A 26,908-nucleotide genomic window follows, 5' to 3' on the forward strand; every position below is an offset into this window, starting at 1 on the left:
TTCCAGTGATGAAAGGTCAGCTCATCACCTACCATGTGGTGAAAGGTAGCTGATACTAGAAGATTGATGTAGCTACGAAGCATTGTCTGACTGAACGCAGAGCTGAACGACAATGCCGTTATGTCCGACCTGTTTTTTATCATTCCGTATCCCTCCTTCCGTCCATCATCTCTCCTTTCGCTAACATTCAACTTGCATTCCTCCTCTGTCAAGTGCTCTTCTCTTAGCATATCTGATATGCATGTGCATGCAATTCGACTCGAATCTACCTACTCGTATGTTTTCGTTCCCACCGGTTATGCCATCGTTGATCAATGCCGACTAAATCCGTCGGTTATACGATTGCCGATCATGTTCACTCTGTCATTCACAAAATTCGACTGGGTGTTGGTGTTTTCACAGCCAAAGCATCGATTCAGAACAGGTCGAACAAACTATATATAAATGGCAAGAGGACGTAGTGCAAAGAGTGCTAACCTCATTCAATTCATCCTTCTTGTGTCTGCTTTTTTATCAGAACAACCCGATACCAAGTCGTAACATCCTCTCGACTCTAGAACGCCTCAACCCAATCAGACCTCTCTTCAATCCCCAACCTAACCCAAGCCACCATGGCATCTGAACAAGCTATCTTCGACGCTGAAGTCAAAGCTCTAGAAGAGTTTCAAAAGGTGTGTAGAGCTAAATCCACTTCTTCCATTATCACCACACCTCGTCAGATAGCTTGATCCTATGTAGGTTACACTCAGCTGACATGAGATGCGTATCTAGCAACCTCGATTCGCCCGAGTTCACCGTCCATTCACCGCCGCCGATGTAGTCTCCAAGAGAGGTACTTTACCCATCTCTTACCCTTCCGACGTACTGGCCAAGAAATTATGGAAAATCCTCGAAGCTAAGAAAAGAGGTGAAGGTGGTGGATGTACCGCTACTTATGGAGCGTAAGCCAGCTATATATTACAGTCCAACGCACCGGTCAGCTGATCACCCGAATGGTGCAGCCTTGATCCTGTCCAGCTCACTCAGATGGCTAAACACCTCGAGACTGTCTATGTATCAGGATGGCAATGCTCTTCAACGGCTTCGAGCTCCTTGGAACCAGGACCTGATCTTGCAGGTAAGCCAAGCGCTCATTTGCATATCGTGTGCAACGAAGAACTTTGCTGATCATTGGACTTTCAGACTACCCATCTAACACTGTACCCAACAAAGTCGCTCAGCTTTTCACCGCTCAACTATTCCATGATCGAAAACAACGATGGACGAGGTCGACTGCGTTGCAAAAGGGAGAGAAACTCGGTCCTCCCATTGATTACTTACGACCTATCGTAGCTGATGCCGATACAGGTCATGGAGGTAAGCCAAGGCAAACTCAATGATTTAATCATGAGGCGGGTTATAACTGACTCTGCTCGATAGGTCTTACTGCCGTTATGAAACTCACCAAAATGATGGTCGAAGCTGGTGCAGCTGGTATACACGTTGAGGATCAAGCTCCAGGTACCAAGAAATGTGGTCATATGGCTGGAAAGGTAAGTGGATAAACGCGAAGTCATCGTATCTATGTTGACCAAACATTCAGGTCCTCGTTCCAATCTCCGAACATATCAACCGACTTGTGGCTATGCGATTCCAATGTGACATAATGGGAACCACCAACCTCGTCGTCGCTCGAACCGACTCTGAAGCTGCCACACTGATCACCTCCAACATCGATCCTCGAGATCACGCTTTCATCCTCGGTTCGACCAATCCCGACTTGATCTCCTTGAACGAAATCATGGTTGCTGCTGAGCTGGAAGGACGCAACGGTGCCGCCTTACAGGAGATCGAAGATCAATGGATGAAGAAAGCCAACTTACAACTATACCCTGAAACACTTGCCAAGGCATTATCCGCCCAGGGAGTCGATAATGGTAAAGTTCAAGAATTCTTAAAAGCTGTCAGCGGTACTGCCCATGCATCACACAATGGCGCCTTGCAACTGGCTCAGAAGAAATACGGATTGAAGAGCGCTCCATACTGGAATTGGGATACACCAAGGACAAGAGAAGGTTATTACAGATATCAAGGTGGTACACAATGTGCGATCAATCGAGCGGTCGCTTTCGCCCCGTACGCCGATCTCCTGTGGATGGAAACGAAATCGCCCATCTACGCTCAAGCAAAGGAATTTGCAGAAGGTGTGCACAAGGAAAGACCAGGTCATTGGTTGGCATACAACCTCAGTCCGTCGTTCAATTGGGACGCAGCTGGTTTAGGTGAAAAGGAGATGAAAGATTTCGTATGGAGTTTGGGAAAATTGGGATTCATCTTCCAGTTCATCACTGTGAGTAACCCATTCGAGACTCAACAGCTATAAGGCGAGATGATGTTCCGCGGATGTCGGCTAATTTAGTATGCTTGATCTTATAGCTCGCCGGACTCCACTCCAACGCATACATAAACGATCAATTCGCTCGTGCTTTCTCTCAAGAAGGTATGAAAGCGTACGTCGAGCTGATCCAGAGGAAAGAGAGGGAGATCGGATGCGATGTCTTGACTCACCAGAAGGTTAGTAGGGTTGTTCTCCTTTGACAGAGAAAGTTGAACTAAACTGGTTGTTTTCTAGTGGTCCGGAGCTGATTATGCAGACGCTATGATGATGACCGTCACTGGTGGAGTGTGAGTTTTCCATGCCAAGTACATCCTGCCCAGCTGACTTATTCGTTGTCATCTTCACACACAGCTCGTCAACCGCTGCAATGGGTAAGGGAGTTACCGAATCACAATTTGGGGATGACAAGTCCAAGAAAGCTTTACATAAGCTGTAGTGCTGTTTGATCTGTACTTTGATACCTCTTTGTATGATACTATGAAAGAAGATCGAATGATATGTATACGTTGTTTGGTTCGCATGTTGGAAAGACGATGCAATCGTATCTGTACGGCCGTAAGGGATTTCATGGGAACCAGGGGTAATCAATTAGCATGATCATTAGTATTCAACTTCCGATTGTGGTAAATGAGGAATCGATGATTAGAAACCGGTTGTAATGTTGTAATCAATTCAAGTGTTTTTGTTTTTCCCATGATATGACATGTCGCAACCAACAGCATCTTCCAATGTTCATCATCCATCCATCTTCTCATCTCATCAGATAACAGTCAACACCACGAGAGTCCTCCATAATCAGCGCACGACTCAACGTCCTACTATAAGCTCACGATAAAACCTCCACGACAACCGCAACGAGATAATGATATAGACGATTCCCAAGCTTATCAAAGCTTCTTTCTAGCAAGATGTCCAAGCCTAAACCTGGGTTAGGTAAAGGATTAGTTCGTAATCTGACTGTATCCCAATATCATCATTCTTCATCTGGTATAATAACCTTGGCACCTGTCATCGGTCAACATGGCCATTCATATTCCACTCATTCGTCTTCAAGCCATAATAGTTCTGGTACAATAACATCAACTAAGAATGGGTGGCCAAACAACCCTTCTCCCTCGATATCATTATTACCCACATGGGATCAACCCAGTGATATCGTCACCTCGTACCAATCTTCCTCCTCATCTTCCAATCGAATACGATTAAAGACTACCAACACGAATCAGTATACTCACCAGTCCAGACGATACTCTTCATTATCCATCTCCCCCTCGGCATTCCTCACATCCCCTATCCCACCCTCATTATTCTTCGACAAATCGCTCTCCTTCCAATCTCCACCTTCATCCACTTCACCTGCTCAGATAAGCTTGGAAGCGCTCCTCACATCCCTGGAATCATCTTCGTCCTTCAGCTCAAATCCAAATTATGGCTCAGGCAACACGTTCGATAACCTGCCTCCTGATCCACCTTCTTCCGCTTCTACATCAAGGGGTAATAGTCCTAATCAACCTCTTAAAACTCTCAGATCCGTCGAATCACATACCGTCCTCTCTCCTAGTCCTTTACCAATCTCATCAGACTCCAACGACTCTTCGTCTTCTCTATCATTCTCTTCAAACTCCTTATTGGGCCTTAACGAGCATTCGTCAAATACTTCATATGACTATCCTCTGAATAATGAGAATGAAGAGGAAATCCTACCATCTACGTACTCTTCGACATTGATTTTCCACTTAGGATGTTCAGGCCTTGCCAAAGAGAGATTACCTATCCCATCGTCCAGTAGGAGATCTCGACCACCTACCCCGCCCCGTCAGAGATCATACCCTTTACCCCCTGTTGATCCGCCGACAGTACTCAAGTCTATAGGCGTAGGTGAAGATGCGTATTTTGCGAGATCGGATGGACTTTGCATAGCAGATGGAGTAGGAGGATGGTCCAGGTCTGCTTCGTCGGGTGAGAAAAAGGCTGATCCAGGTAGATGGAGTAGGTTGTTGACGCATTTCGTGGAAGAGGAAGTGAATGACTGGTGGGTTGGGAAAGAGTATTACCTCTTACCGAGAGACAAGGGGAATGAAAAGGGTAATGACAAAGATAGAAATCAGAAATCGACACAGAAACAGCAAGGATGGGCTAGGGAATCTTGGGAGAATAAATTGGGTGGTAGCATGAAGATGTCGTCTTCGGCTTCGATATCAACCGCTCCATCATCAACAAGTTCAGGGTCTATCAATGGGAAAGCGAAAATTCTTAAGAGAGAAAGAGAGAGAAGACCTATAGATCCTGTTGAGATCATGCAAAGGGGATTTGAGAAGTGCCTATCATGTATAAATGACGAGGTGAGTTGGGTCATGTCTCATCATAGAGAAGGATAATCAACCATTTCTTGTACAAAACCGATTACTGATGCCATGCTATTCGATTCATAGGGTATTCATGGATCATCAACCTGTTTACTCGCTTTACTCCATAATTCCACTTTACATATTGCCAATCTTGGTGATTGTTGTTTGTTGTTGATCAGGAAAGGTGAAGTGGTATTCAGGACTCAGGAGATGCAACATGCCTTCAACTTCCCTTTACAGGTGAGTACCATTTTTTCGAGATCCCTTCGATGCAGTCTGCCTGCTATCTGTCTACTGTATATATGCTGATTGCATTTTGATCATCGACCAGGTCGGTACACATAGTCGTGATGAGCCCATGAAAGATGCCCAGCGGTACGATGTCTCAGTGAAAAAGGGGGATGTGGTGATTTTGGGAAGTGACGGGTTGATGGATAATCTTGTGAGTTCACTTCGCACTTCAACTTTGACAATAAGAGGAAGAATATCAACTAATTGGTTGTCATATGTATATAGTTCGACGAAGATATATTAGAAATAGTATTACAGTACACTTCATCTTCCCAGAACGATCAACCACCTATCACCTCTACTACGTCATTCCCTCCATTCTCGCCTCAACAGATATCCGAGGCGTTATGTCGACGAGCACGATCCGTTTCCGAATTGGTGACAGCCACTACGCCCTTCATGTGCAAAGCGATAGAAGAAGGTATAGATTTCGTTGGTGGGAAGAAAGACGACATTAGTGTTTTGGTGGGTGTCATAGGTGATAGAGAGAAAGAGGGTTCCGAAGGGAACGGGGAATTGAAATTGCATTTATAAGTTGAGTGATATGGTAAGAGCATAGATTAAATTAAAATAATACGTTCAGTCGGCTGGGGCTAGTAGAATCGATAAGTAGAAAGGATAATGAGGTCAATAAACCGAATGAGGTGAGGTCCGTTCAGGAGCCTTTCAAGGTAAAAAATCATGTGTTCATAATTACTGTATACAATATACGATATACCTGACGATCCTCTGTAATGTGGTGAAAATATGAAATTGTAGATTAGATTATCAGTCTGGCTGGATCATTTGTACGTGTATGTATAGGATGTATTACCTTTATCATCATTATCATTATCGAACAATCTGCCCTTGCATCTAAGTTTTATCCAGCCAAGTATAAGAGACATAAACCGATTTTGATATCTTTAGGAACGTGCATTGTACCATAGCAGATATCCATGCATCCATGCAATTAGAAGAAGTATATATATATATACATATAATAAGAAATTCATTATCACTCATTATAATTTCGTTCAAGTCATCTCATTATATCAACAATAATCGTAAATTCAACACATTCCAAACCAAAAAACCAAAGAACCAAAAAGTGATCAATCGTTCATCATACACTACCACACCATTCCTCAGAAGCTTTGTTTGGATCATCTTTCAACCATCTCGCTACATCTCTATCAGATCTCCATAACCTCGTCGCGAGATCATCAGAAGAAGCTGCCAACTGTAGAAACACAAGCAAAGGGATCAGCCGTGCTGACTCTGTTTAGTTTTTGTGAGGTTTACGATCACTTACCATATCTTTACCCCAATCCACAGCTCCTACCTCCCTTTCCTTCCCCTCAGGCCACTGTACGCCTCCCATCCCCAAGACCAGCCTCGTCGCGTTACTTCCATCCTTTTGGTGCGTATCCCAACTCATCACTCCACCTTTACAGCTCCCTGAAGATAAGTATCGCCCATCGGGAGAGATGGAAAGTCGGATGTAGAAACTCGATACAAGTAAGTTCGGATCGGTATATGTCTTGCATCCTATAGCTTCCTTGTCATTGCTACCTTCATCTGTGATATGGGAGAAAGCAGAAGGTCGCAAAGAGTGGATTTTGGAATCGCCACATAGAGCGTACAGATCGCCTGTGGTAGGTGATTCACATAATGCGTTGATGGATCGTGCACGTCTAGATGGGATAGCTCCATATACTGTTGGATCAGGTAAAGATCCAATAGCTGTACAGCTTGGTCGAGGCACAGGTGATCGCGTGGTGGGAGTCGGGAAACGAAGATCCCATAATTTGACGATACTATGGGTCACACCACCAGTATCAGTACCCTTTATCGGTAGGAGTGGTTGTGAGTTCATGCGATTACATACCCATCGAACGATCCTCCGGAAGCTAGTATACCAGGCATAATCTGTAACGCTACCAGACTAGTGACCGATCGAGTTGCAGTTCGCTGCAATATGTCAAAACCACTTATCAGCTATTGCTCCACTGCAATTCAGCCGAGAAGCGATCGACTCACCCCATTGCCATTCCTTCGACCATCACCATGAGCATTCCTAATCGTCATGACAGGATCCAACTCCATCCCCCTATTAGGCGGCTGAGCGACGAATCCAGGAACACCATCGCTGTACCTCTCCCTATCACCTCGGGGTACCATCAAGGCATCATGGTCGATATCCCTATTCTGTCTACCTCGACATCGAACGTCGTATATCAGGATATTCCCATCACGTCCTCCCGAAGCGATGACCGAGGAAGATGTCGATGGGTTGGAGTGAGATCGAGATGGATCGAAGAATACGGTGGTCTTTACGGAGGAAGTATGACCTTTGAGCGTTGCTAGGAGTGTTGGAGTAGGGGTGGTCAAGGCATGTAAACGAGTGGATTGATCGCCTGATGCTGTGAGCTACATCGGTAGAAGTGTCAGCATCGAATGTACATCAAGATGAAGACGATCACGTTTGTGTCTGAAAGAGAGAGAGTACAAGATCACTTACAACTCTCGTGTCATCCGCACTCCATCTCAAATCAAAAATAGCATTTCCATGAGCTCTCCACCAAAATCCTTTTTCTTCCCTATGGGAACCAAGACCTTCATCAACATCTAATATCCTCACTCCACCTTCTTCACCTGCAACAGCTATCAACCTCCTCAGACCCGCTTCTTTCGCCGAGGTGGCATCGTAGTTCTTGGCGATATTGTTAAATGCGATGGATAAGGGAGGAGCAAAGTCGCGTGGACGACCTGTAGGTGGATGTATGGATGGTAGGAGGAGTAGAGAAGGCGGGGTTGTGGGATGATAGGGAACGAGAGAGTGGACGAGGGTGGTGAGGTATGGGACTTGAGGTGTAATTACTATGCATATTCAATCAGCTTATGAATTTACAAATGAATACAGCTGGATTATGTATTTATAAGTGAACTCACGTTGATGTCTTTCCATTATGATAGAATTCAACCCTTTCATACCCAACCTCTTTCTCTGTCTTTTCCATACCCCATGTCCATGTCCGTTCCTACTCTCATCAACCTTTATATCCTGATGCATTTCAGTTCTTTTACCATCTTTTATCCTTTCGTAGTTCAAGTTCGTCGAGGGTAAGAACCAATCGTGTATACTATGCATCCTAACGTGATTTTTCAAATTCGTGTTATCCATCTCGATATCCATCCCACCATCTATCCCTCTTCCCGCCGTAGCTGCAGAGCTGCTGCTACTTGAAGATGACGAAGAAGAGGACTCTTCGAGTGAGATTGATCCCAATGGAATGGAATAATCAAGCTTGATTTTCTTCCTAGATACTGGTGATCCATTCGAACTCGAGCCTGTACTCGTGCTCGCTACTGGATCGATATTCTCATCGTTCGTATCCTGAAACGACGTTGAAGTGGGCGTGCGTCGTTTAGTGAGGAATATAGGCGCGAGCTTCTTGGTCGACGTAGAAGGTGCTGATAATGGTGAAGACGAAACACCATTATTGACAGTTGATGGACCGGCATTGCTGGCTTTAAAGATAGGAGTGACGCGCTGAGGTGTATTGAGGGATACTGAGCTGAGAGGATCGCGCTGGGCCTCGTTGAGAGGGTCGCGTGAGTTGGTGGACATGTTGAGAAATATCCGAGGGCGTGTCTTGATGAATGTTGAAGGCGAAATAGTTCAACTACAAAGAAGCAAGGGGTGCCGACAGGGAGTACTAGTAAGATGCTCAAGACACCTTGGCGATGTAATAACCAACAACAACAATAGATAATTTAGGCGGATGAAGAAGAAGAACAGAAAATGATTCATGGATCATCCAAGATAGTACGCGGTTGCTTTTCAACGCGAACTTCCTCCACTTTACGAGTAAATCGACTAATGACGCGTCCACGTGGCGCCTGTTCCCTTTGCTGCAACACGACCACCCGTCACTCGAGATTACCCTAGTAAAAAGTCTCAGACGCGAACACGAACACGAACACGATGCATCGATGAATAGCGATATACAGGATGCATGATTGATGAACAAATGAGCAGATGAAAGCATGGTCGTTACGTATATATATGGACAACAGATAACAGAAAAGTCAAAACACACGCAGAAGATGAAATTATAAAGGTATGAGTCGTAACAAAGCATCTCTTCTCACTGACTCATTAAACCACATCGAATCCGCACTCATGACCCAGGCCATTTCAATCGCAAACCGTCTAACCCTACATCATTAAATCATGATTAGCTATTCATCCCACATTACCTCACATCGAGTATGTATAAACTTACATCTCAGATATAGCAAGTCAGCAATCGGACTTCTTTCCCTAATCAAATCATCGTTCTCCTTTTCCTTCTTCATCACGATATCCTCATGACTCGGCGTAGATGGTTTACTACCATTATCAATCTCCACGATAGGTCTTGATCTCGGTATGACATTGGCCATTGACATATTGCGTATATGAGAGTGAACGATGTCGTTCCTGTAGATTCGACAACAGACATCAGCCATGACCTCATCTCATATAACACGACAGTCAAGTTGCACTTACTGCCTTATTCCACCTAATATATCCATGACCAGCTTATATGCAATCTCAGGATCGTTGTTACCCAAATCTGAGAATCCTTTCTTGATCAGATTCAACCCTTCCAATGTGGTTGCAGCGTGATCTTCCGTCAAAGTCTATATCCAGCGCCAGATCAGTGTCGTACATCCTGCGAGTGAAACCAGACTCACATTATCCAACACACCCACGATCACCTCCTCGACTAACGCCTGACCAGCCCGACCTCGAGGTGATAGAGGAGGTTTCGATTTGATGGGACTTTCCAAACCATTCACGCCATTGAGCTTTCTGACTGAGCCCGTACCGATATATCCGTTGGACATCCGAGCGGATTTGACAGTATCGATCTTTTTCATCGGTCGGACCGTAGAGAAGCTGAGTATCGACAATTAATATTCCATGTAAGATGCACTGAGCTCATCCAATGTCAAGAATTATATTGATAACCACTCACCCATCCCCCAAATCACCTTCTTTCACCACTGTACCTCCGTCCTTATTATGCCTTTCTTTCCAAGTACTCTTTCCCGACGTTCCACTGCCACTAGACGATTTGAGGTCCATCACGTCCGAATGGGGAGTCTGTGGCGACGATCCAAGGGAGGGCGTGGGGTTAGGAGAAGATCTCTCAAGCATTGGTAGAGATAGATCAGAACCCTAAATCGTAAAGCGAATCTATCAGCTGCGGAACATGAAATCGGGACGGGACCCAACTCACATTTAACGTCGAAGCTCTCAACAGATCCTCTCGCTCCCTCACCGTTCCCTCCCAGCCATCACCATCACCATCTTCATCCTGGTAATCCCACTCATTATCATCCTCCAGATCCTCCAAATCCAGACTAACGGGAACACCTTTCACAGTCCCTTTGATGGTCTCATCGAAATTCCATTCGCTCCTCATCGTCCCTCCTGGACCGATCGTCAAATTGCCCAATCCAGCTGCTAGCTTGTTTAATGTCTTCGAAGGGCTATTCGATTTCTTATCCGGTGAACGCGCTCTCAATGCTTGATATCGTTCGATGAGCGGCACAAGGTGTGAGGTGGATCGAGCAGAGGTGATGAATGGATGTTGCAGTAGTTCTTTCGCAGTTGCTCGCTGGAGATTGCAAAGTCAGCATATTGTCGTTTCACTACATTCCGGTACGATGCCACTCACATCCGTAGGATCTTTCTGCAAACACCTCTCAATAAAACCCTTGAACGTATCTGACCATTGAGGTTCTTCCAATCTCGGTGCTCTAGCTTTGGGAATGAGGAACAACACTCTCATAGGGTGATATTCACTCAATGGAGGTTCACCTTTCGCCAATTCGATAGCTGTTATACCCAATGACCAAATATCCGCTCGGGAGTCGTACCCTGCTTGACGTATCACTTCAGGTGCCATCCAGAATGGTGTACCGACAAAAGTGTGGCGTTGCGATTTATGCGAAGAGAGCTGAGCGGCAACTCCGAAATCGGCTGGTGATGGTAGCAAGTCAGCATGTGGGATGAAACAGATGATCAGAAGGAGATTGTTGGATGACCTTACCCAGCTTCACTTCTCCGCTGGCAGACAGCAAGACGTTGGCAGCTTTGATATCTCTATGGATCTTCCCTTCATCGTGCAGGTATTGTAGACCCAGTAGCAATTCTCGACAGACTATCGCTATTTGAGATTCGGTGAATACGCCGGGCTTGAGCTAAGAGGTAGGATCATGAGCTGGGCGCCATGCATTCCATACAATCCAAACTGATTTTGAGTTTAATTGGATGGGTTATGCCCACTCACCACATCCAGACAACTCCCACCAGCCAGATACTCCATGACAATCCATAATTTCGCACCTCTCACGAACGATCCATAATACTTCGTAACATGATCTGACCAACATGACGACAAGTGTGCTATCTCAGCTTGTATTTCTGAGATATCATCATCTGACGATTCGAGGTCTGCATGAATGTACGGCCCAAGCCAATAAAGGTATCAGCTATGATATCATACACGTTGTGAGCCTAATAGCTGACTCACCAATCATCTTGATCGCTACTATCTGTTTAGTCTCATTATGTGATCTACCAACGTCTCTCACCATCAGCAAGATATCAAGAGAATCAAGTAAGAAGAAGGGACTCACGCTTTCCACACGGTTCCGAAACTTCCTGTACCCAATTTCTCTAATAAGGTGTAAGTCGTAGCTGGGTCTGCTAGTTTTGTGGGACGGGGTGGAGAGGATGGCATGATGGGTGTGGGTATGGGTATGGGTGTGCCACTCGAGAAAGTCGAAATGGATAGTGGATGATATGATGGAGTTAAAGGATATTTCTCGATAGTATGACAGATATGACACCAGAAGAAAGAATAAAGAAGAATAACAAAGGAATCTGTTTGATGGTGATAGTCTGTTAGCACAAACGAATCAGAGGTAAAAAGCTTTTGCGCTGTACGAGATATAATCCGATGACGCAAATTTTCTTCATCCCTCATTCATCAAATGAAGCTGAAACAAAGTATACTCACCTTATTGCAGTTGGTCGGAGAGACGGGAGATGATCGGTCTTTGGTTATGAGGGATGAAAGCACCGCCGGGAATATGACGTTTCTCTCGATGCGATAAGCTATCTGGAAAAGAGAGGCAAAAAAGGAAGGAAGGAGGGAAAGAACTATGAAGGCGCAATGTACATGTATATTAGCTTAGCCCCTTTTATTCACACCGCTATGACCGCTCCTCCTGTGGTCTGGGTATTTGTGGGAATGAGAATACGGACTTACCCTTTGTTATGGTTATTTTACTATTTGATGGACGACTCGTCACTGAAGAAAGAATGTTTGTTTAGCTATCCCTTGTTATCATGCTACAGATAATCACTCGAGAGGAAGAAGAGCAACCGGAGAAGGAAGACAGTGATGGTCACGTACACACACACACACACACACACACACAGTCAAACGTCATGGAGGAACAAACAGTCAAAAGAACGTACCTTTTGTTGTTACTCGTACACCAGTCCTTCTTATCTTGGTTTGACGAGTTGGAAAAAGATATCGTTGCTCAAAGTAAAAGGTAGTCCCTCAACATTGACATGTCTTCATATCCTCGTCAGATTGTCCTTTTGTCAATGTTCAGTTTACCAGTAAGTTTTATGATATACTATAAGACATGTCTATCTTGCCATTTTCAATCTTGTACGCGTTTGATATTTGTTTTGACAATTCAACATGTCTTGATTTTTGCCACCCTGTATTTACCTATTTGCGTAATTCATCTTGAAAGGAATTTCACGTGGGTTAGACATGTCCTTGTGTTTTTGATTCTATATATGAGAGACATCGCTCATTCCTCCATTCTAGCCATCTTGTGTATGTATGCATGTCAGGTAGAGTAGTCTCATAGCTCATGCAGTCCCCAGATCCGGTCAGACGGTATGCACATGTGACTTTCATAGAGCAGTGATACACGTTTCTTATATATGGGTTGATTCGGATCTGTTCTATTTCGATGATGATCACGTCATGATTTTTTTTTTCCGTTACGATGACTCATGAAATGTTCTGTTTCAAGAAAAGTTGACGTTATGCAACGGGATGCTTGCGATTTGTCGAATGTCTTTGCTTACATATATGTATATAGATAGCAACGCAACTCAACTTCAAACATCCCAAATCATCCCTTCGTATCATCTATCCATCCATCTTGAAGGGTACTTGGCACGATGAGAGCATATGTCTATGACGATATCCCGTTAGTCCTACCTCCCTTCCAACGATACAGGCCCGAAGCTAATCATACTGGATGTTCCGTCTAGTGGAGACCAAAGGCTCCCTCATGATTCAGGTAATCCCATCTCACTCAACACCCTCTCAGAGTTAGGGGTAATATACAAGGAAATCCCAATTGACGAAGAGAAGCAATGGGAAAAGGAGATTGATGAATTTGCTAAACAGAGGGGATATAAGAATGTAAGTGAGGGGTTGGTTTGGGAAACACAGTCAGCACCCTTCTTATGCTAAAATTATATCATGATTGTCTTTGTACATAGCGAGATCAAATTACAGTGACGAGAGAAGGTTTAGGTGAAGCCTATGAAGATAAGATCAAGTCGTTCTTCGATGAGTGAGCCACAATATAACATATACATCACACACATTGAGCTGATATTGTTCAACTTTCATAGACATTTACATGAAGATGAAGAGATTAGGTATATCTTAGCTGGATCAGGATACTTTGACATCCGAGGTGAGTCATACGATACATACCATGACTTGTCATCTGGTTGTACCTGTACCGTACGAGTACATGGGGAAATACCATTGACTTACAATTGGCTAATTTGCTTGCATAGGAATCAACCCACCTCACGCAGACCGATGGATCCGAATTTCCCTAACCTCAGGAGACCTAATTGTCCTTCCAGCAGGTATATACCACCGATTCACCGTTGACTCCAATAACACCATCACTGCCATGCGATTGTTCCAGGACGAACCGAAATGGACACCTTACTCGAGGAGTTTACCTGATACGGATGAGAGGGCTGCGAGGGGAGAGTACCTGGAACAGGTCAAGAGTGCCAAGGCTTAGGTATCACATGATCGGAAGAGAAGGGTCTGGTATTGTATTATATTTCGAATAATGTCCATCGATCGCATCAACCAATCAATTGTATGGAAAGTGATGAGATGGCAGATGCATATACTGATACTAACAGTGATCCGTGATGTTAAATATAACGTAAATGATTGAATGCGAAGTGCAATGTAATATGATGAGACAATCCACTCTATCAGACCAAAATCCAAATTCTATCCTGTCCGTTCTATCATCTATCCTCAATTGTCATGCATTATATTTCCCTCAATCTTGGATCATGATTCATAACTGGATTATCATTTTATCGGAATATCGTCTTCTTGATCTCGTTGATGGTGGTCGTGGATCTTGTTCTTGCTATAAATGCGACTTCGACATATATGAAAGTCCAGTCCAAGGTATCATCCTGGGAATCCCATCTATTGTTGAAACCAAATATCCAATGACCTTCCCAATCAGTGTTCCTCTTGTCTATAATGACTAATCCTCCCACTACTCCATCACCTATTCCTCATTCCTCCCTCCAAGCCATCTCCCCACACCTTCATAACAAGCAATCATCAACCCACAAGCCGGCGCGACCTTACCGCATCTTGCACTTAGTCCAGCAAAGAGCGCCTGCCACCCTTCAGTCCTAATCACATGCATCGCCAGTGGTATCGTCGCAGCTCGAGTGGTCACACATTCAGGAGAAGGGTTGAATACCTGTCGACGAGTCTTCAATACGTCAAAAGGTTGAGTGACGATCGCTGATAATGTACCGGAGACGAATCCCGATATGAACGATGTGGTTATTGGAGATAATGGTGGGAGTGGTGAGGAGAGGGAAATGAGATATGATTTGAGTAATTCGAAGGATGCCCAATATATACCTATTACCATGGATGAGAAATTAGCAAACTCGCTTTGATATTGATAAACGGTAGCAAGAAGGCGAGATGTTATGAAATTACGAGGTACGACGGACTTACCAGAAAATGGAACATCTCTCCACAATGTCGGACCTAGCCCCCTCCATAGGATAGTAACGCCCTTTGTCTGGACAAGTTGACTCATATCTTTAGCTGTTGATGCGTAGGTGGGTGTACCTCGTTCTACTATGTACCATATATTGAGAGTCAGTATTGGCCCAGTACAAATGTACGGAGTCTATGGAATCTGGTTATAAACTCGAGGTATGACCCAAACTCACCACTTGGCAAAGCCTGTAACCTCGTCCTGAACATTTCAATCGGACTGATCACCGTCGCACTTAAAGTCCTAGCCAGACTACCAGCAATTAACGGAGCAGGTGTCAGACTCGCCGTCATATTTGCATTTGCACTTCCACTAGCTGGTCGATTTAACGATGAAGTGTTTTTGGATGGGTCAGACGATCCGGTGAAGTAGGGTGAAACGACCGTGAGGAGCTGTTCGTAGCCTAGCATGTAGATTGCCGAAGAGGGTATACCCATTGTTCTGTATAGAAAAAAATGGTAGAAGGATCAGTACTCGAAAGCATCACAACTTGTGTGAAAACATGAGGATATGACAGACAACATGGCTATCAGGTTGTTTTAAGTAAATCACCAACTCACATAGCAGTCCCTACACCCTTCCACAATCCCCTTATCCCATTCTCTTTCCTCACCGCCGCCAATTCACTAAAGAACCCTCTCATCACCTGACTCTCTTCCTGCTGTACCGGTATCCTTAGGACTCCCACCCCTCCACCTCCAGTCCTCATCTGAGAAGGGTTGGCCATAGCATTTTCCAAAGTCAACGCTTCACCCCAAATCCCAGCCCATTTGGAAGGATGTAAACATCCCTCGGGAGCTTCCGTCGGCAATATATGATTCGGTCGTACACTAGCGAATGAAAGATGCTGTGTATTGGTAGATGAGGAATGTAGTGCTGTTGATTGACTCTGACATGTTAAAGGGGATATACGAAGTTCGTGAGGTGGTTGGGAAAGGATAGTCGTCTGACAACATTCTTCTGCTAGTGGTGTAGGTGAGAGGGTTATTTCAGGTCGGGGATGAGGAGGGACTGTTTGTAATCGAGTTTTAAGTACGTCGAAGGGGGTCACTACATTGTAAAAAAATGGTCAATAATTATCCACAAGTCGATCATGGTGATTACGAGATATAACAGGTGGCAAGGAATATTCGGATAGCCGAATTGCAATAGATTCACTCACTCAACAAGGAAGTGGCCATAGCACCCGTCATGGCAGCGACAGCTTTCGCACCGAATGGTCCTACCCCATTTTGACTGTTGGCTTTCACAGTAGACGGTCCAGCTTCTGGCCACTCGTATTCCTCATCTTCAGGACGGAGGGACATTCCTCCCTGGCGTATGGGTCTGGCTGACGTGGGTATCGATAAATCATCTTGTGCATCTGGTAAGAGAGGGTAGGTGAGATCGGGATGAAGTCGTGAGGGCATCTTGCTGAAGCAGGACAGAACACTGCTTATGAAGTAAGGAAATGAAGTTGATGATAAGAAAGGAATATTCGATTTTTTGATTTTTATCAGATTGTAAAGTTATTTTGTATTTCATCTGACGCACTTGCTTGTCAGATCGGCCGGGTCCTCATGTTATCATGATGATCATCACCACCGAGCCATACCGTGGATTTCGGCATTCTGTGGAATGACGTGGCATTATACCGTATGTTATTGTTATTCGATTTTCGGCGTCATGACGTTTTTACCGTCTGCTCCAAAATCCAAGGTTGACGCGTGTGCCACATTGGGATTGCCACCTGCCACCTGACCGTGGCAAACGTGCATGTGTCATGTTGAGTCAACCTGGAGTACATTGATATTTCCCTTTCCGTCTTTTGATCCCTTTTCATTCCTCTTTTGTTCGTCTCTTCACTTCTCACCCCCCCTCATCCATCATCATTCATTTCATTGTTTTGATTCACAACAAGCTTATTGTCATTATACCATCATCATCGTCGACATACCACATACCCACATACCTCACATCGCATCTTCTTGAATCTTGACACATACATACATACACAGACATACCAATTGCTATTGAAGAATTTAGTCAGGAGCCAAAGAGGAAGAGAAAGAGAACAAACGCGTGTAACGATCAACATTACAAATCACTAATATTCCATCGAATCTTTCGACCATCTATCAATTGATATTCCATTCATCCTTTCATACATCCTTGCACCATGCCATCCATCGCCTCATCCTCACGTACCCGCACACGCACACCCCTGATATCCCTACCATTAACATCGTTCATTCAACCTATTCCCTCATCATCGTCGTCATTCCCATCACCTATATCCCTACCATCCAAAAGGGGTCCATCGAGCTTATCGGTCCCATCCTCACCTGGCAGTACCAAGGCTCGAAAAGTTTCTCGTACGGAGATGGATGGATCGGAAACAGTCCGAAAGGCTCGTGTAGCTACGAGCGGGAGCGGGAAAGGTAAAGGGAAAGAACAGGTAGACGATGATGAACGAGCAGTGGAAGTAGGGGTGACACCCAGGATCAAAAACGTATTGGAGAAAGATGATTTAGGAGTAGGGAAAAGTCCTGCTAGAAGGTTGTTTGTGAATGATCGAGAAAGCCCAATAAGGTATGTGAACTATCACTCATCATTGCCAATGTACGATGAATGATGAGCTGACGAGATCGTTTCATAGTGGTATATCAGGTGCAATCTCCACACCACCTAAATCGCATCGCGGATTAGCACCTTCACCACCTATCTCAGATTCACCTTTCACAATTTCAACCCCAACATCAACATCAGATCAAGATGAAATAGAAATAGATGTACAAGCTGCACCTTCACCTACATTACCTTCATCATTGTTACCATTAGAATCGGGATCTGAATCCCATTGTGGATTCACGATATATCAATCCACCTCTACGGAGTTGAGGGAATTGGACGAATTTGCCGCTTCTCAGATACTTCAACTTACTTCAAGTGCTGGACCGAGTTTGACACCATCTCCTTCCCTGTCGGAGATTGATCTGAATAGTATAGAGAATCAAGAGAACCTCCAACCTCTCTCGCTCCCATTGGTGAACTACCCTCCTTCACCTAATTCAAAATCTCGCTCGAACCCAAACTCGAACCGAACCACCCCTTCGAAATATGGTACGGGTACGTCTACAGCAGACGACGAGATAATCTCGATGTACCTTTCTGCCCCATCTACCAATTCGAGTATTAGTGGGACCAGTGCTAGTGGAAGTGGAACGAGGAGGAGGGAGAGGAGTAAATTGATTAATGAAGTTTTGTTGTTGAGAGGTGAGAATGTAAGAGAGAAAGAGGATAAGATGGATGTGGATGTGGATGTGGATGCAGAAGAAGAAGAGGAGTTGACACCTGGCAAGAAGATTGTTAAAGGTGGGAGAGAAAGATTGAGAAGGGAGGTTAATATGGCTTAGGAAGATATGGTCGTTACACCACATTTGGTGATTGATGATCATATTTGGATGGTCATTTGGTGAGATCGGTACAAATGGTAGTTGGTCGGAAATGGAAAGAGGAGGATCTATCTTAATCTTGAACAATACATATACATTTCGCATCGGTTCGTTGTCTGAAGATTTAATTTGTTTGTATAAAGTGTCATATATCATTGTCTCGTAATATATCTAGTCGAGTCAAATCAACGACCATTGATCGTTGTTTCATTGTTACTAGTATCTTGACTTAGATCAAATGCTAATTTCAAGGTTTCTTGATAATAATAATATATATATATGCATTGTAAATTTACCCATGTCCCATTGATCTGAACATAGGAATCAGGACAAATCCGATTATCAGAATTACTCATATCGCTGTGTCTCTAATAACAACAATTGACTGTGACTGAATGCTCATTGAAAATACACTGTGCAACCAGCATCACCATCGTCAACATGAATGCGTATATACATATTCCGTCGGACTCGCACTTGATCACCACACTCATCCTATTACACTATGAGATAGGTTGACCACCCGTACCATCCCTTTCTATCCTCTCAATGACCGAATCCCTCTTTTCACTATGTGCGAATAACGCTCTTACGAGACCTATCAACTCATCGGGTGTAAAATCGATCAATGATCCTGAATCTATCAGGTAGGTGATATCCACCAAGGATGCTTGCTACGGGAGTGATCGACAAGACGTTAGCAATGAGCAACAAGCCTTACGACCTGATGATACTTGGATGGAGCATGAAACACTCACTAAGATTTCGGATATATAGCAGAATTTCAACCATCCTCCTCCTACCCACCTTACCACCCCACCCTCAGGTTCGAAAATACCTTCAAGGGGATAAACCAATTTGAACAAATCTGTTAATCTGTTTGATTCCACTTCCGTTATATCCCCCAAGGACAATAAGTCATTCATCAATCGGTGGATGAGAGTGGTAAGGAGGTGAGAGATGATTTCGAGGTGTTTCGAAGATGGTAGTACGGGCTATCCGACATTTTCACATAATACCTCATCGTCAGCCAACGTCCTCGTATTATGCGATCACTACACCACTAAGAGATTGCGTAAGCTGTCCTTCATATATCACTCACCTTAATCACCCTATCCAAAGATTCCAAGTTATGTATCACCCCTTTCAAAACTTTCTCATCCCTCTTAAATATCTTATCTTCATTCGTACCCTGAAGCTCATTCAGCTCATCTAGCGATTCAAGCATAGAAGTCCGTTGGAAGTCTATCTGCGTCTCGTAGAGATGTTCAGCAAGGTCCATCAACTTTTCCGTCTCCCCATTGAGCGCGGTGTCCTGTATTGAAAGCTGGGATACTAGATCGGAGAGGTAGATACAATCGTTATGCGCCTGCATGGACAGACTGGGGACGTCCCTTAGTTGGTTGGCAAAGTGTGTAGGAAGTAACGCTCGGTAGAATGTGAATACTTCTTGGATCGACTTGAGTAATATAGGCTGGAGTATGGAGATGTTGAATGATGGGCTGGATAATCTGCACAATGAGATATACCATCAGCTTGACTTCCATTACCATGATAGCAAGCTGGAGGGGATAACCTACTCGAGTGATCCTAGCTCCTCAATATCTTTCAATACGCTCTTAGCTATATCGACCAGTGTCTCACACGATGTCGAAACAAGGTAATGCTCTACTACTAGACTCTTCTCTTCCCTTACTTCCTTCCTCTTCGTCGGTTTAAAAGGCACATTCAGGGCCGGTATATCAGTCGACGCAGAGGTCGTACCTGTCGAAGGTGCAGGAGCAGGTGTAGAATCATCATCCCATCCCCACCCATCATCAGCGTTATCCTGCTTGACAATCGAAGGTGAGGAGACCACTTTGTCAGGTTCAATAGGGGACGGTGTCTGAGGATGATGATCATTTCCATTTGTAGCTTTCTTCGTGTCCTCATCAGGATCAGGCGAACCCCACGGATCATACTCTTCTTCATGTTTCACCTTCGCCACTTTCTTTCCTAATCGCTTAGCTTCTCTAGTGGGTTTAGCGGGTTTCGGTATCGGGGCTGGCACAGGTGTAGCTGTAGGTTTAGGTTCGGCACTGGGAGCAGAATGCGAGGGTGATGGATTCAAATCCCATCCATCCGCTTCGTCCTCTACTTGTTCCGGAGGAGGATTTGATGGTTTCAGTGGACTTGAAGGTCCAGCACTAGCGATTGACGATTCATCAAATCCCCACCCATCATCTTCCATCTTCACATCCTGGTTTCCCTTCTCTTCTACCTTGGCTGATTTCATGTTATTCTCCGGTGAAGTCGAATCATCGAAACCCCATCCGAAATCTCCTTCTCCATCTTTCTGCGATTCCTCAACCATGGGTACATCATTTCCCACGTCCACCTCCACTTCGACATACGATATCACCTCTCTTTCTTTCTCTTTTACTACACTTTCCCACCCTCCCCACCCGCCCAAGATCAATCGTCTAACTTCATCCGCTATAGTATACCGTCGTTGTTGAGCCCACGTACTTCCCGCTTCAGTCTCAAAAAACGCTCTGATCAGCTGAGATTGAGACTGAGATTGAGATCCATCTTGGCAGAATTCACATTCTACTTCTGTAGCTTGACGTAGCGTTTCCAGCCAGGTTGGTGCGTCGGTAAGCGCAGGAGGCAGGGAGGGTAAGATGAGGAAATCGAGGATGGATTGGAATGCCGAATTCGTTAATGACGAGACGAATGTGGCTCTTTCTGGAAGATCAGATGAAGATGGGAAGATCGTATTGAGAGTGAAAGACAAGATGGATTTGATATTTTCCAATACCTTCTGAGGTGAGGTGTCAGGAGAAGGCTCGAGACGAAGTAAGGATAATTTATCGGTTGATGAGATTGTTATGGTATGCGTGGAAGATACAATGGGCCGTATGAGGTCCCTTTGTATCCTCCTGGATAAGGTTTTAAGGAGGTCATCTAGTAAGCTAAGTTTAGACAAGGCTGAGTAGATAGCCTTAAGGGGATAACGGGGTGAGGCGGTAGGTGTCAGTTGAGGTGGTGGTGTAGCTGTTCGTAGAATCAGTCAGCTTGATCGAATAACGAGCGAATGGCAACGACTGCTCACTTCGAGGATGTTGTAGTGATATGGTATTCTGCACAGTCAACGTTATTCCCTTCTCAGACGTTGGTTGAGAAAATGCAGCGGCCGTGTCAAATCCCTCCGTGATCTGCTCAATCACCATAGACTTCAGGAGAGCTTCTTTGTTCTACAGATACAACATAAGCTATAGCGCAAAAGGCTCGCCCGCAGGAATCAGCTAGCTTACATTGATATCCCTCATTATTTTCGTGCCCCGCAAAATCTCTTCACCTTCTTCCCCGTCTTCCCCAATCACATATCCCTTCTCATCCCTTAATTCATCTAAAACCCACTGATCCGCACCTCGTCCTAACCATACAGCTTCTTCAAGCTTTTTTATCCTCTCGGTATGTTTTGATAGTGACTTCAACGCTCTGATGTGAGCTTTGGCAGAGGAGCGGGAAGAGGAAGCTGAGAAATGTCGATTGAGGGAGTTGATAAGCGGAGGAAGGAATGATGTCTATCAATGGGTTTACATATATCAGCGACGGTTCCCTGAGTGAACGGCAGCTGACAGACGTACTTGTGAGTCCGAATGATCTATCTCAGCTTCGAGGCTTGTCACTTTACGCCTCACATCGGATATATCGGATTGGAGGTTGGTAGATAATTGGATTTGGGATGAAATCGATGGGAAGTTGTTTATAACTAGTTGGTGTGCTTTCCCCTATGTCGAATAACACGTAAGCTTGTCAATATACCAATAACATACACAAATTACACTTCGGAAACCTTTACCTACTCACCTTGTTATCGTCCACTGCTTTCTCCAAACTCTCTCTGACAGCTTGAACCTGCTTTCCAGTGAATTTACTCGACTCGCCTTGGCTTATCAGCGGTTTCAGTAGGTCCAGGACCGGATCTTGATCTGGTATTTCCGATGAGAGACTCTCACCTCCCGTACGAGGTAGATGCTGAGGTACGGGGAACATGGTGATTGGTCTTGTAGTCTATGAAGGGGGTATATGGAACGCAGAAAGCAACAAAGTTGATTATGACACGCTTTACGCTGTTGTTCACGAATCGTGATGAAAAGTGATGATGTCATCGTTTATCATATAGAGTACTAGCAAACACAAGACAGTGGACGAAGGAGTGAAAGAAGTTCTGGAATGGAATGGGGTTTCAATCTCATTCAAACTTTGACTAAAGCATTCAAGATTCATTTTTGATACCCATCAAAGCTATCCGCAGTACCTATATCTCAGAGCAAAGTGATCGAAACGACCACACCTGCAAAATGGATATTGACAAAATGTTCAAGCTCCCTTCTTTACCCGCTTCGGCGGGTCAGAAGCGGAAGATGCCTGATGCGCCTACTCCTGGTGAGTTGTACACTCTATATGAAGTATGATTGATAACAGTCTGGGCTGACGTATTTCGTACTTTTGGTTATTCAGAGATGCTGAAGAAGTACAAGGCGACTGAGACTGATGGTCAACCTCAACCTCCAGCTCTTCCTACCAATGGTAAGGGAAAAGGCAGGGCAGCGACGGTTGAAGAAGAAGATGTTGAGGATCAGTACAATGCAGGCGAGCTTACCGGTCCCCAAATTCCCAAGATACATAATCTGACGACGACTTGCGCTCATAGCTGATCGAGATGTATATGAGGGAGATGAGGATGATGAAGGGCGATTCTTCGGTGGAGGGTTGAATAACGAACAGCAGGTATGTCATTTCTCAGCTTGCAATACCTCGACGTAGTTTGATCAGCTGATATACTATTGGCGAGTGCAGCAAATTCTGGATATATTCGATAAAGCAGGAGATGAAGAAGATGGACCGACGCTTGATTTACCAGCTTTGAGGAGACAGTTGGGCAAATTCGAGAGGATCGTTAATAAAAATGCGGAGATGAGAGGGAAATACCCTGACGACCCTTCTAAGTGGGTTCATCTTGCTATCATATGATACTTATCCACCATCATGAAAAGAAATCATACCGTGGCTAATTACTGATACCCTTCACAGATTCATCGAATCGGAATCCGATCTTGATGGCGCCCTCAAACAATTCCTTCCCCTCACTCAAAATCCACCTCTATTCTTTCCTGAACTAGTCAAATCCGGCGTCATAGCATTATTGACCAATTTGCTCTCTCATGAAAATACAGATATAGCCATAGATGTCATAGAGGTAGTGAGGGAATTGACGGATGAGGATGTAGGTGCGGAAGTAGATGATTTGGAAGAAGAGGATGAAGGGGAGAGTGGGAAAGCTTATAAGACGAGGTTGGCAATGGGTGAACTCATTGATGAGCTGGTATGTCTACTTCACTACTAGCTTCAGCCTTACCATTTACTGGGAGAGTAAAGCTGATTCTACTTATATCGTTTAGTTGAACAACTCCCTACTCGATTTATTGGTTGCCAACTTATCTCGTTTGAACGAAGAGGAAGAAACGGATTCTCAAGGTGTCTTCCAGATCTTGGGAGTGTTCGAGAACCTCTTATCGTTCATGCCACCTTTATCAGAACAGATCGTGAATGAGACCAACCTCTTACCATGGCTGTTGAAGAGGATACAGAAAAAAGAGTATGACTCGAATAAGCAGTACGCGAGTGAGATATTGGCTATATTATTACAGGATAATAGAGATATCATACTGAAAGTCGGAGAATTGGATGGGATGGATATTCTCTTACAAGGTTTATCGGTAAGCTGTGATTTCCTTCCTATGGCGAAACACTAGAACCAACAGCGCTTACTCCTTATGCCACTTTGTCTTAGCAATACCGTAAGAAAGATCCGGGAGATAGCGAAGAAGTTGAATATATGGAAAACCTCTTTGATGTCTTGTGTTCGATATTAAGTCAACCGGAGATGAAAAAGGCTTTTGTAGATAATGAAGGTGTTGAATTGATGGTTTTGATGATGAAGTGGGTCTACCAATTTATCCCACATGACCGATGACATACAAAAGCTAATAATACAATTTGGTATAGAGAGAAACTCCTGGCCAAAACTCGAGCTATCAAAGTGTTGAATTACGCTCTTCAGACTGAAGATGGGTCGGTAGGATGTGAAAAGTTCGTACAGGCGTTGGGACTGAAAACTTTCTTCTCGGCATTTATGGGCAAGGTGAGTCACTATACCAGCTACCTTTTATACTTATAATTCGCTGATGTTTTTCGTTTTCTGATAGGGCGAAGGGAAGAAGAAGAAACTCAACGCGACCTCTTCATTCGAAGATGAGGAGCATCTTTTGGGTATACTCGTATCGCTATTCACCAATCTTGCGTCGGATACCCCAGAGAGGATAAGGTTAATAGCGAAGTTTGTGGAAAATGGATATGAGAAGGTGGATAGGTTGTTGGAAATGAGGGAAGTCGCGGAGAGTAAATTGAAAGCTGTCGAGAAGGATATCAACATGGAGAAACGGGTGAGTGATCCTAAATTATCACATAAACAATCGTCTGTTGCAGATTGGGTGGATTGCTAATGATATCTATCGGTGTGATAGGTGATGCAAGCGAATAAAGAGGAAATAACAGATGCAGAAGAAACCGAATGGTATTTGAGAAGAATCGATTCTGGTTTATCTTCTTTGCAGAATGCAGATTACATTTTAGCTTGGGTTTGTATGGAAGATGATGGGGTGAGTATTGCCGTTTGACTATTCGATCACTGCTTTGCTGACACCCATCTTTCAACCTGTCAGGCAATGACCCACGCTAGATTATTGTTGTCGCGAAAAGATCAATCGTTCAAGAATATCGTAGCGGTGTTAACGGGTAAGTCCTGTTTGATTAATATGGGACAATTGAACTGATCCGGATCTCATCCGCATCCGCAGAATTCAAAGACAATATCGGTGATGATGAAGCGGAAGAGGGAGATACTCAACCGAATTTACAGAAAATGATCTTGGAACAGTTGATAGCATTCTTGGAAGGGTTGGAGTAGAGAAACAGTAACTCATGCACAATTGTTGACGCAGAGTCTCGCGCTTATGTCCCGAATTGCCGTATGCGACTGCAAGCGAGGTGAATGATAAGGATCTTCAGAGTCACGCAAGTAATGGCAGAGCGTCAAAGATCGTCATGGACCCTTCCCATTATTACACACTCAGCTCAGAACGCGGATAGGATATCCGGCATAGCTATAGTGCTCCACCAATACGATGGCGAACGGGACATGTCCGGAATATGCGATTGGTGCTCACCTTTCTTCCCTTTCGTATCTCCTCGCTCTGACTCGCTATCATCTTTCAGGCCTCGGCATGCATGACCAAGCTCCGCACCTTCTTCCGTCTCAGCCTTCGTATGCATCTACTTGATAGATTACTTCACCGCAAACACGGACATTGTGATGTTTGCTTCGGCTCATGAGTTCCGACGCTTATCTGCATTTGTTCGTTGTGTGGTGGTTACATGCGACCCCAAGCCTATACTTACTCCTAAGCCCGAATGGGCCAAGCCCACAATTCCGAAGCTCCAAACTTCTCACTTTCTAAATTTCTAGAGTTCTAGACTCCGACCGTTCAGCACGGGATTTGTGCATAAGCTCTTATCGCAATTGTACCGTATGGCTAAGCGCCAACCAATCAGAACTCAAACATGTTACAGAGCTCTCAGAGCCCCTCGTTGTTCGGTCCCTGATCCCCCGCGTTGTTCCAAGTCAGATTTGCCTGTTTTACCTAATCGCTAATCTCGCTCTACCCAACAGTTCACGAGTTCTTCGGGCAAACTGTGGATAACTCGCTTGCAACTAACCATGCCAGTTTACAAATGTTCATTCTCTATGCGATGGTCGGATGCCGGAAGCACCCCGGACTTTTTCTTACCTTGATGATGATCTTCCTATGTTGAAAGGTTGGAAAGGTGGATCCGTGCGTTTAGCGAGTTTAGTTGAACGGTCCATTTCCATCGAAGTTGTTCATGATATGGTTTTACTCGTTGTGAATCACATGGAAATCTTCATCTCTACCTGTCACTTGTTTGATGGTCATTGCTGTACTCCACTGCTTGTAAACACACAGCTCATCAGTTTAGGCTAAAGTCGTTGTCATCGTCATTCGGTATACCGGTCAAGCCCATCATCATCAGGTTCGGGTAGCAGATCAAATTGACGTTCGCTTAGTCTTTTCCAAACGAAAGGAAACCAATCAAACATCCTTTGACATCTTTCATCCACCGCACCAACACCCACCACCCACCACGCACAGTCTTGGTCTATCCTTATAAACCTCTTC

The 26,908-nt window shown here is 44.5% G+C and overlaps 9 protein-coding genes across 9 annotated transcripts; 5 read left to right on the top strand and 4 right to left on the bottom strand.

Annotated features, from left to right (window-relative positions):
• Positions 1-611: 611 nt before the first annotated feature.
• Positions 612-2,813, top strand: V865_004130 (isocitrate lyase; the record flags this gene model as incomplete). Its single annotated transcript, XM_066227915.1, has 9 exons — positions 612-671; positions 772-941; positions 1,002-1,117; positions 1,183-1,356; positions 1,420-1,532; positions 1,583-2,329; positions 2,416-2,553; positions 2,612-2,664; positions 2,729-2,813. The coding sequence occupies 9 exons, from the start codon at positions 612-614 to the stop codon at positions 2,811-2,813; spliced, it is 1,656 nt and encodes a 551-aa protein (XP_066084012.1).
• A 472-nt stretch (positions 2,814-3,285) lies between these two features.
• On the top strand, positions 3,286-5,550 carry V865_004131 (uncharacterized protein; the record flags this gene model as incomplete). Its single annotated transcript, XM_066227916.1, has 4 exons — positions 3,286-4,719; positions 4,810-4,965; positions 5,057-5,167; positions 5,242-5,550. The coding sequence occupies 4 exons, from the start codon at positions 3,286-3,288 to the stop codon at positions 5,548-5,550; spliced, it is 2,010 nt and encodes a 669-aa protein (XP_066084013.1).
• Positions 5,551-6,121: 571 nt separating this feature from the next.
• Positions 6,122-8,629, bottom strand: V865_004132 (uncharacterized protein; the record flags this gene model as incomplete). The annotated part of the gene is made up of 6 exons (XM_066227917.1): positions 6,122-6,238; positions 6,311-6,815; positions 6,887-6,969; positions 7,039-7,428; positions 7,520-7,878; positions 7,951-8,629. 6 exons carry the CDS (start codon positions 8,627-8,629, stop codon positions 6,122-6,124), a joined length of 2,133 nt encoding a protein of 710 aa, XP_066084014.1.
• Positions 8,630-9,182: 553 nt separating this feature from the next.
• V865_004133 (uncharacterized protein) lies at positions 9,183-11,798 on the bottom strand (the record flags this gene model as incomplete). Its single annotated transcript, XM_066227918.1, has 11 exons — positions 9,183-9,220; positions 9,288-9,484; positions 9,554-9,687; positions 9,742-9,946; positions 10,026-10,228; positions 10,290-10,670; positions 10,731-11,035; positions 11,106-11,256; positions 11,346-11,509; positions 11,589-11,632; positions 11,695-11,798. The coding sequence occupies 11 exons, from the start codon at positions 11,796-11,798 to the stop codon at positions 9,183-9,185; spliced, it is 1,926 nt and encodes a 641-aa protein (XP_066084015.1).
• A 1,472-nt stretch (positions 11,799-13,270) lies between these two features.
• Positions 13,271-14,142, top strand: V865_004134 (1,2-dihydroxy-3-keto-5-methylthiopentene dioxygenase; the record flags this gene model as incomplete). The annotated part of the gene is made up of 5 exons (XM_066227919.1): positions 13,271-13,299; positions 13,364-13,517; positions 13,598-13,671; positions 13,733-13,797; positions 13,904-14,142. 5 exons carry the CDS (start codon positions 13,271-13,273, stop codon positions 14,140-14,142), a joined length of 561 nt encoding a protein of 186 aa, XP_066084016.1.
• Positions 14,143-14,655: 513 nt separating this feature from the next.
• On the bottom strand, positions 14,656-16,577 carry V865_004135 (uncharacterized protein; the record flags this gene model as incomplete). Its single annotated transcript, XM_066227920.1, has 6 exons — positions 14,656-15,023; positions 15,123-15,248; positions 15,344-15,450; positions 15,526-15,609; positions 15,729-16,218; positions 16,331-16,577. The coding sequence occupies 6 exons, from the start codon at positions 16,575-16,577 to the stop codon at positions 14,656-14,658; spliced, it is 1,422 nt and encodes a 473-aa protein (XP_066084017.1).
• Positions 16,578-17,326: 749 nt separating this feature from the next.
• Positions 17,327-18,563, top strand: V865_004136 (uncharacterized protein; the record flags this gene model as incomplete). Its single annotated transcript, XM_066227921.1, has 2 exons — positions 17,327-17,739; positions 17,807-18,563. The coding sequence occupies 2 exons, from the start codon at positions 17,327-17,329 to the stop codon at positions 18,561-18,563; spliced, it is 1,170 nt and encodes a 389-aa protein (XP_066084018.1).
• Positions 18,564-19,105: 542 nt separating this feature from the next.
• V865_004137 (uncharacterized protein) lies at positions 19,106-22,643 on the bottom strand (the record flags this gene model as incomplete). Its single annotated transcript, XM_066227922.1, has 8 exons — positions 19,106-19,276; positions 19,361-19,597; positions 19,705-20,113; positions 20,183-21,638; positions 21,697-21,838; positions 21,899-22,171; positions 22,235-22,378; positions 22,458-22,643. The coding sequence occupies 8 exons, from the start codon at positions 22,641-22,643 to the stop codon at positions 19,106-19,108; spliced, it is 3,018 nt and encodes a 1,005-aa protein (XP_066084019.1).
• Positions 22,644-22,951: 308 nt separating this feature from the next.
• V865_004138 (uncharacterized protein) lies at positions 22,952-25,620 on the top strand (the record flags this gene model as incomplete). The annotated part of the gene is made up of 12 exons (XM_066227923.1): positions 22,952-23,036; positions 23,112-23,243; positions 23,305-23,381; positions 23,451-23,599; positions 23,685-23,976; positions 24,053-24,370; positions 24,445-24,593; positions 24,660-24,795; positions 24,860-25,096; positions 25,178-25,312; positions 25,376-25,448; positions 25,511-25,620. The coding sequence occupies 12 exons, from the start codon at positions 22,952-22,954 to the stop codon at positions 25,618-25,620; spliced, it is 1,893 nt and encodes a 630-aa protein (XP_066084020.1).
• Between the last annotated feature and the right edge of the window lie 1,288 nt (positions 25,621-26,908).

Source organism: Kwoniella europaea, chromosome 1 (genome assembly GCF_036810445.1).
Source record: "Kwoniella europaea PYCC6329 chromosome 1, complete sequence".
Lineage (NCBI taxonomy): Eukaryota > Fungi > Basidiomycota > Tremellomycetes > Tremellales > Cryptococcaceae > Kwoniella > Kwoniella europaea.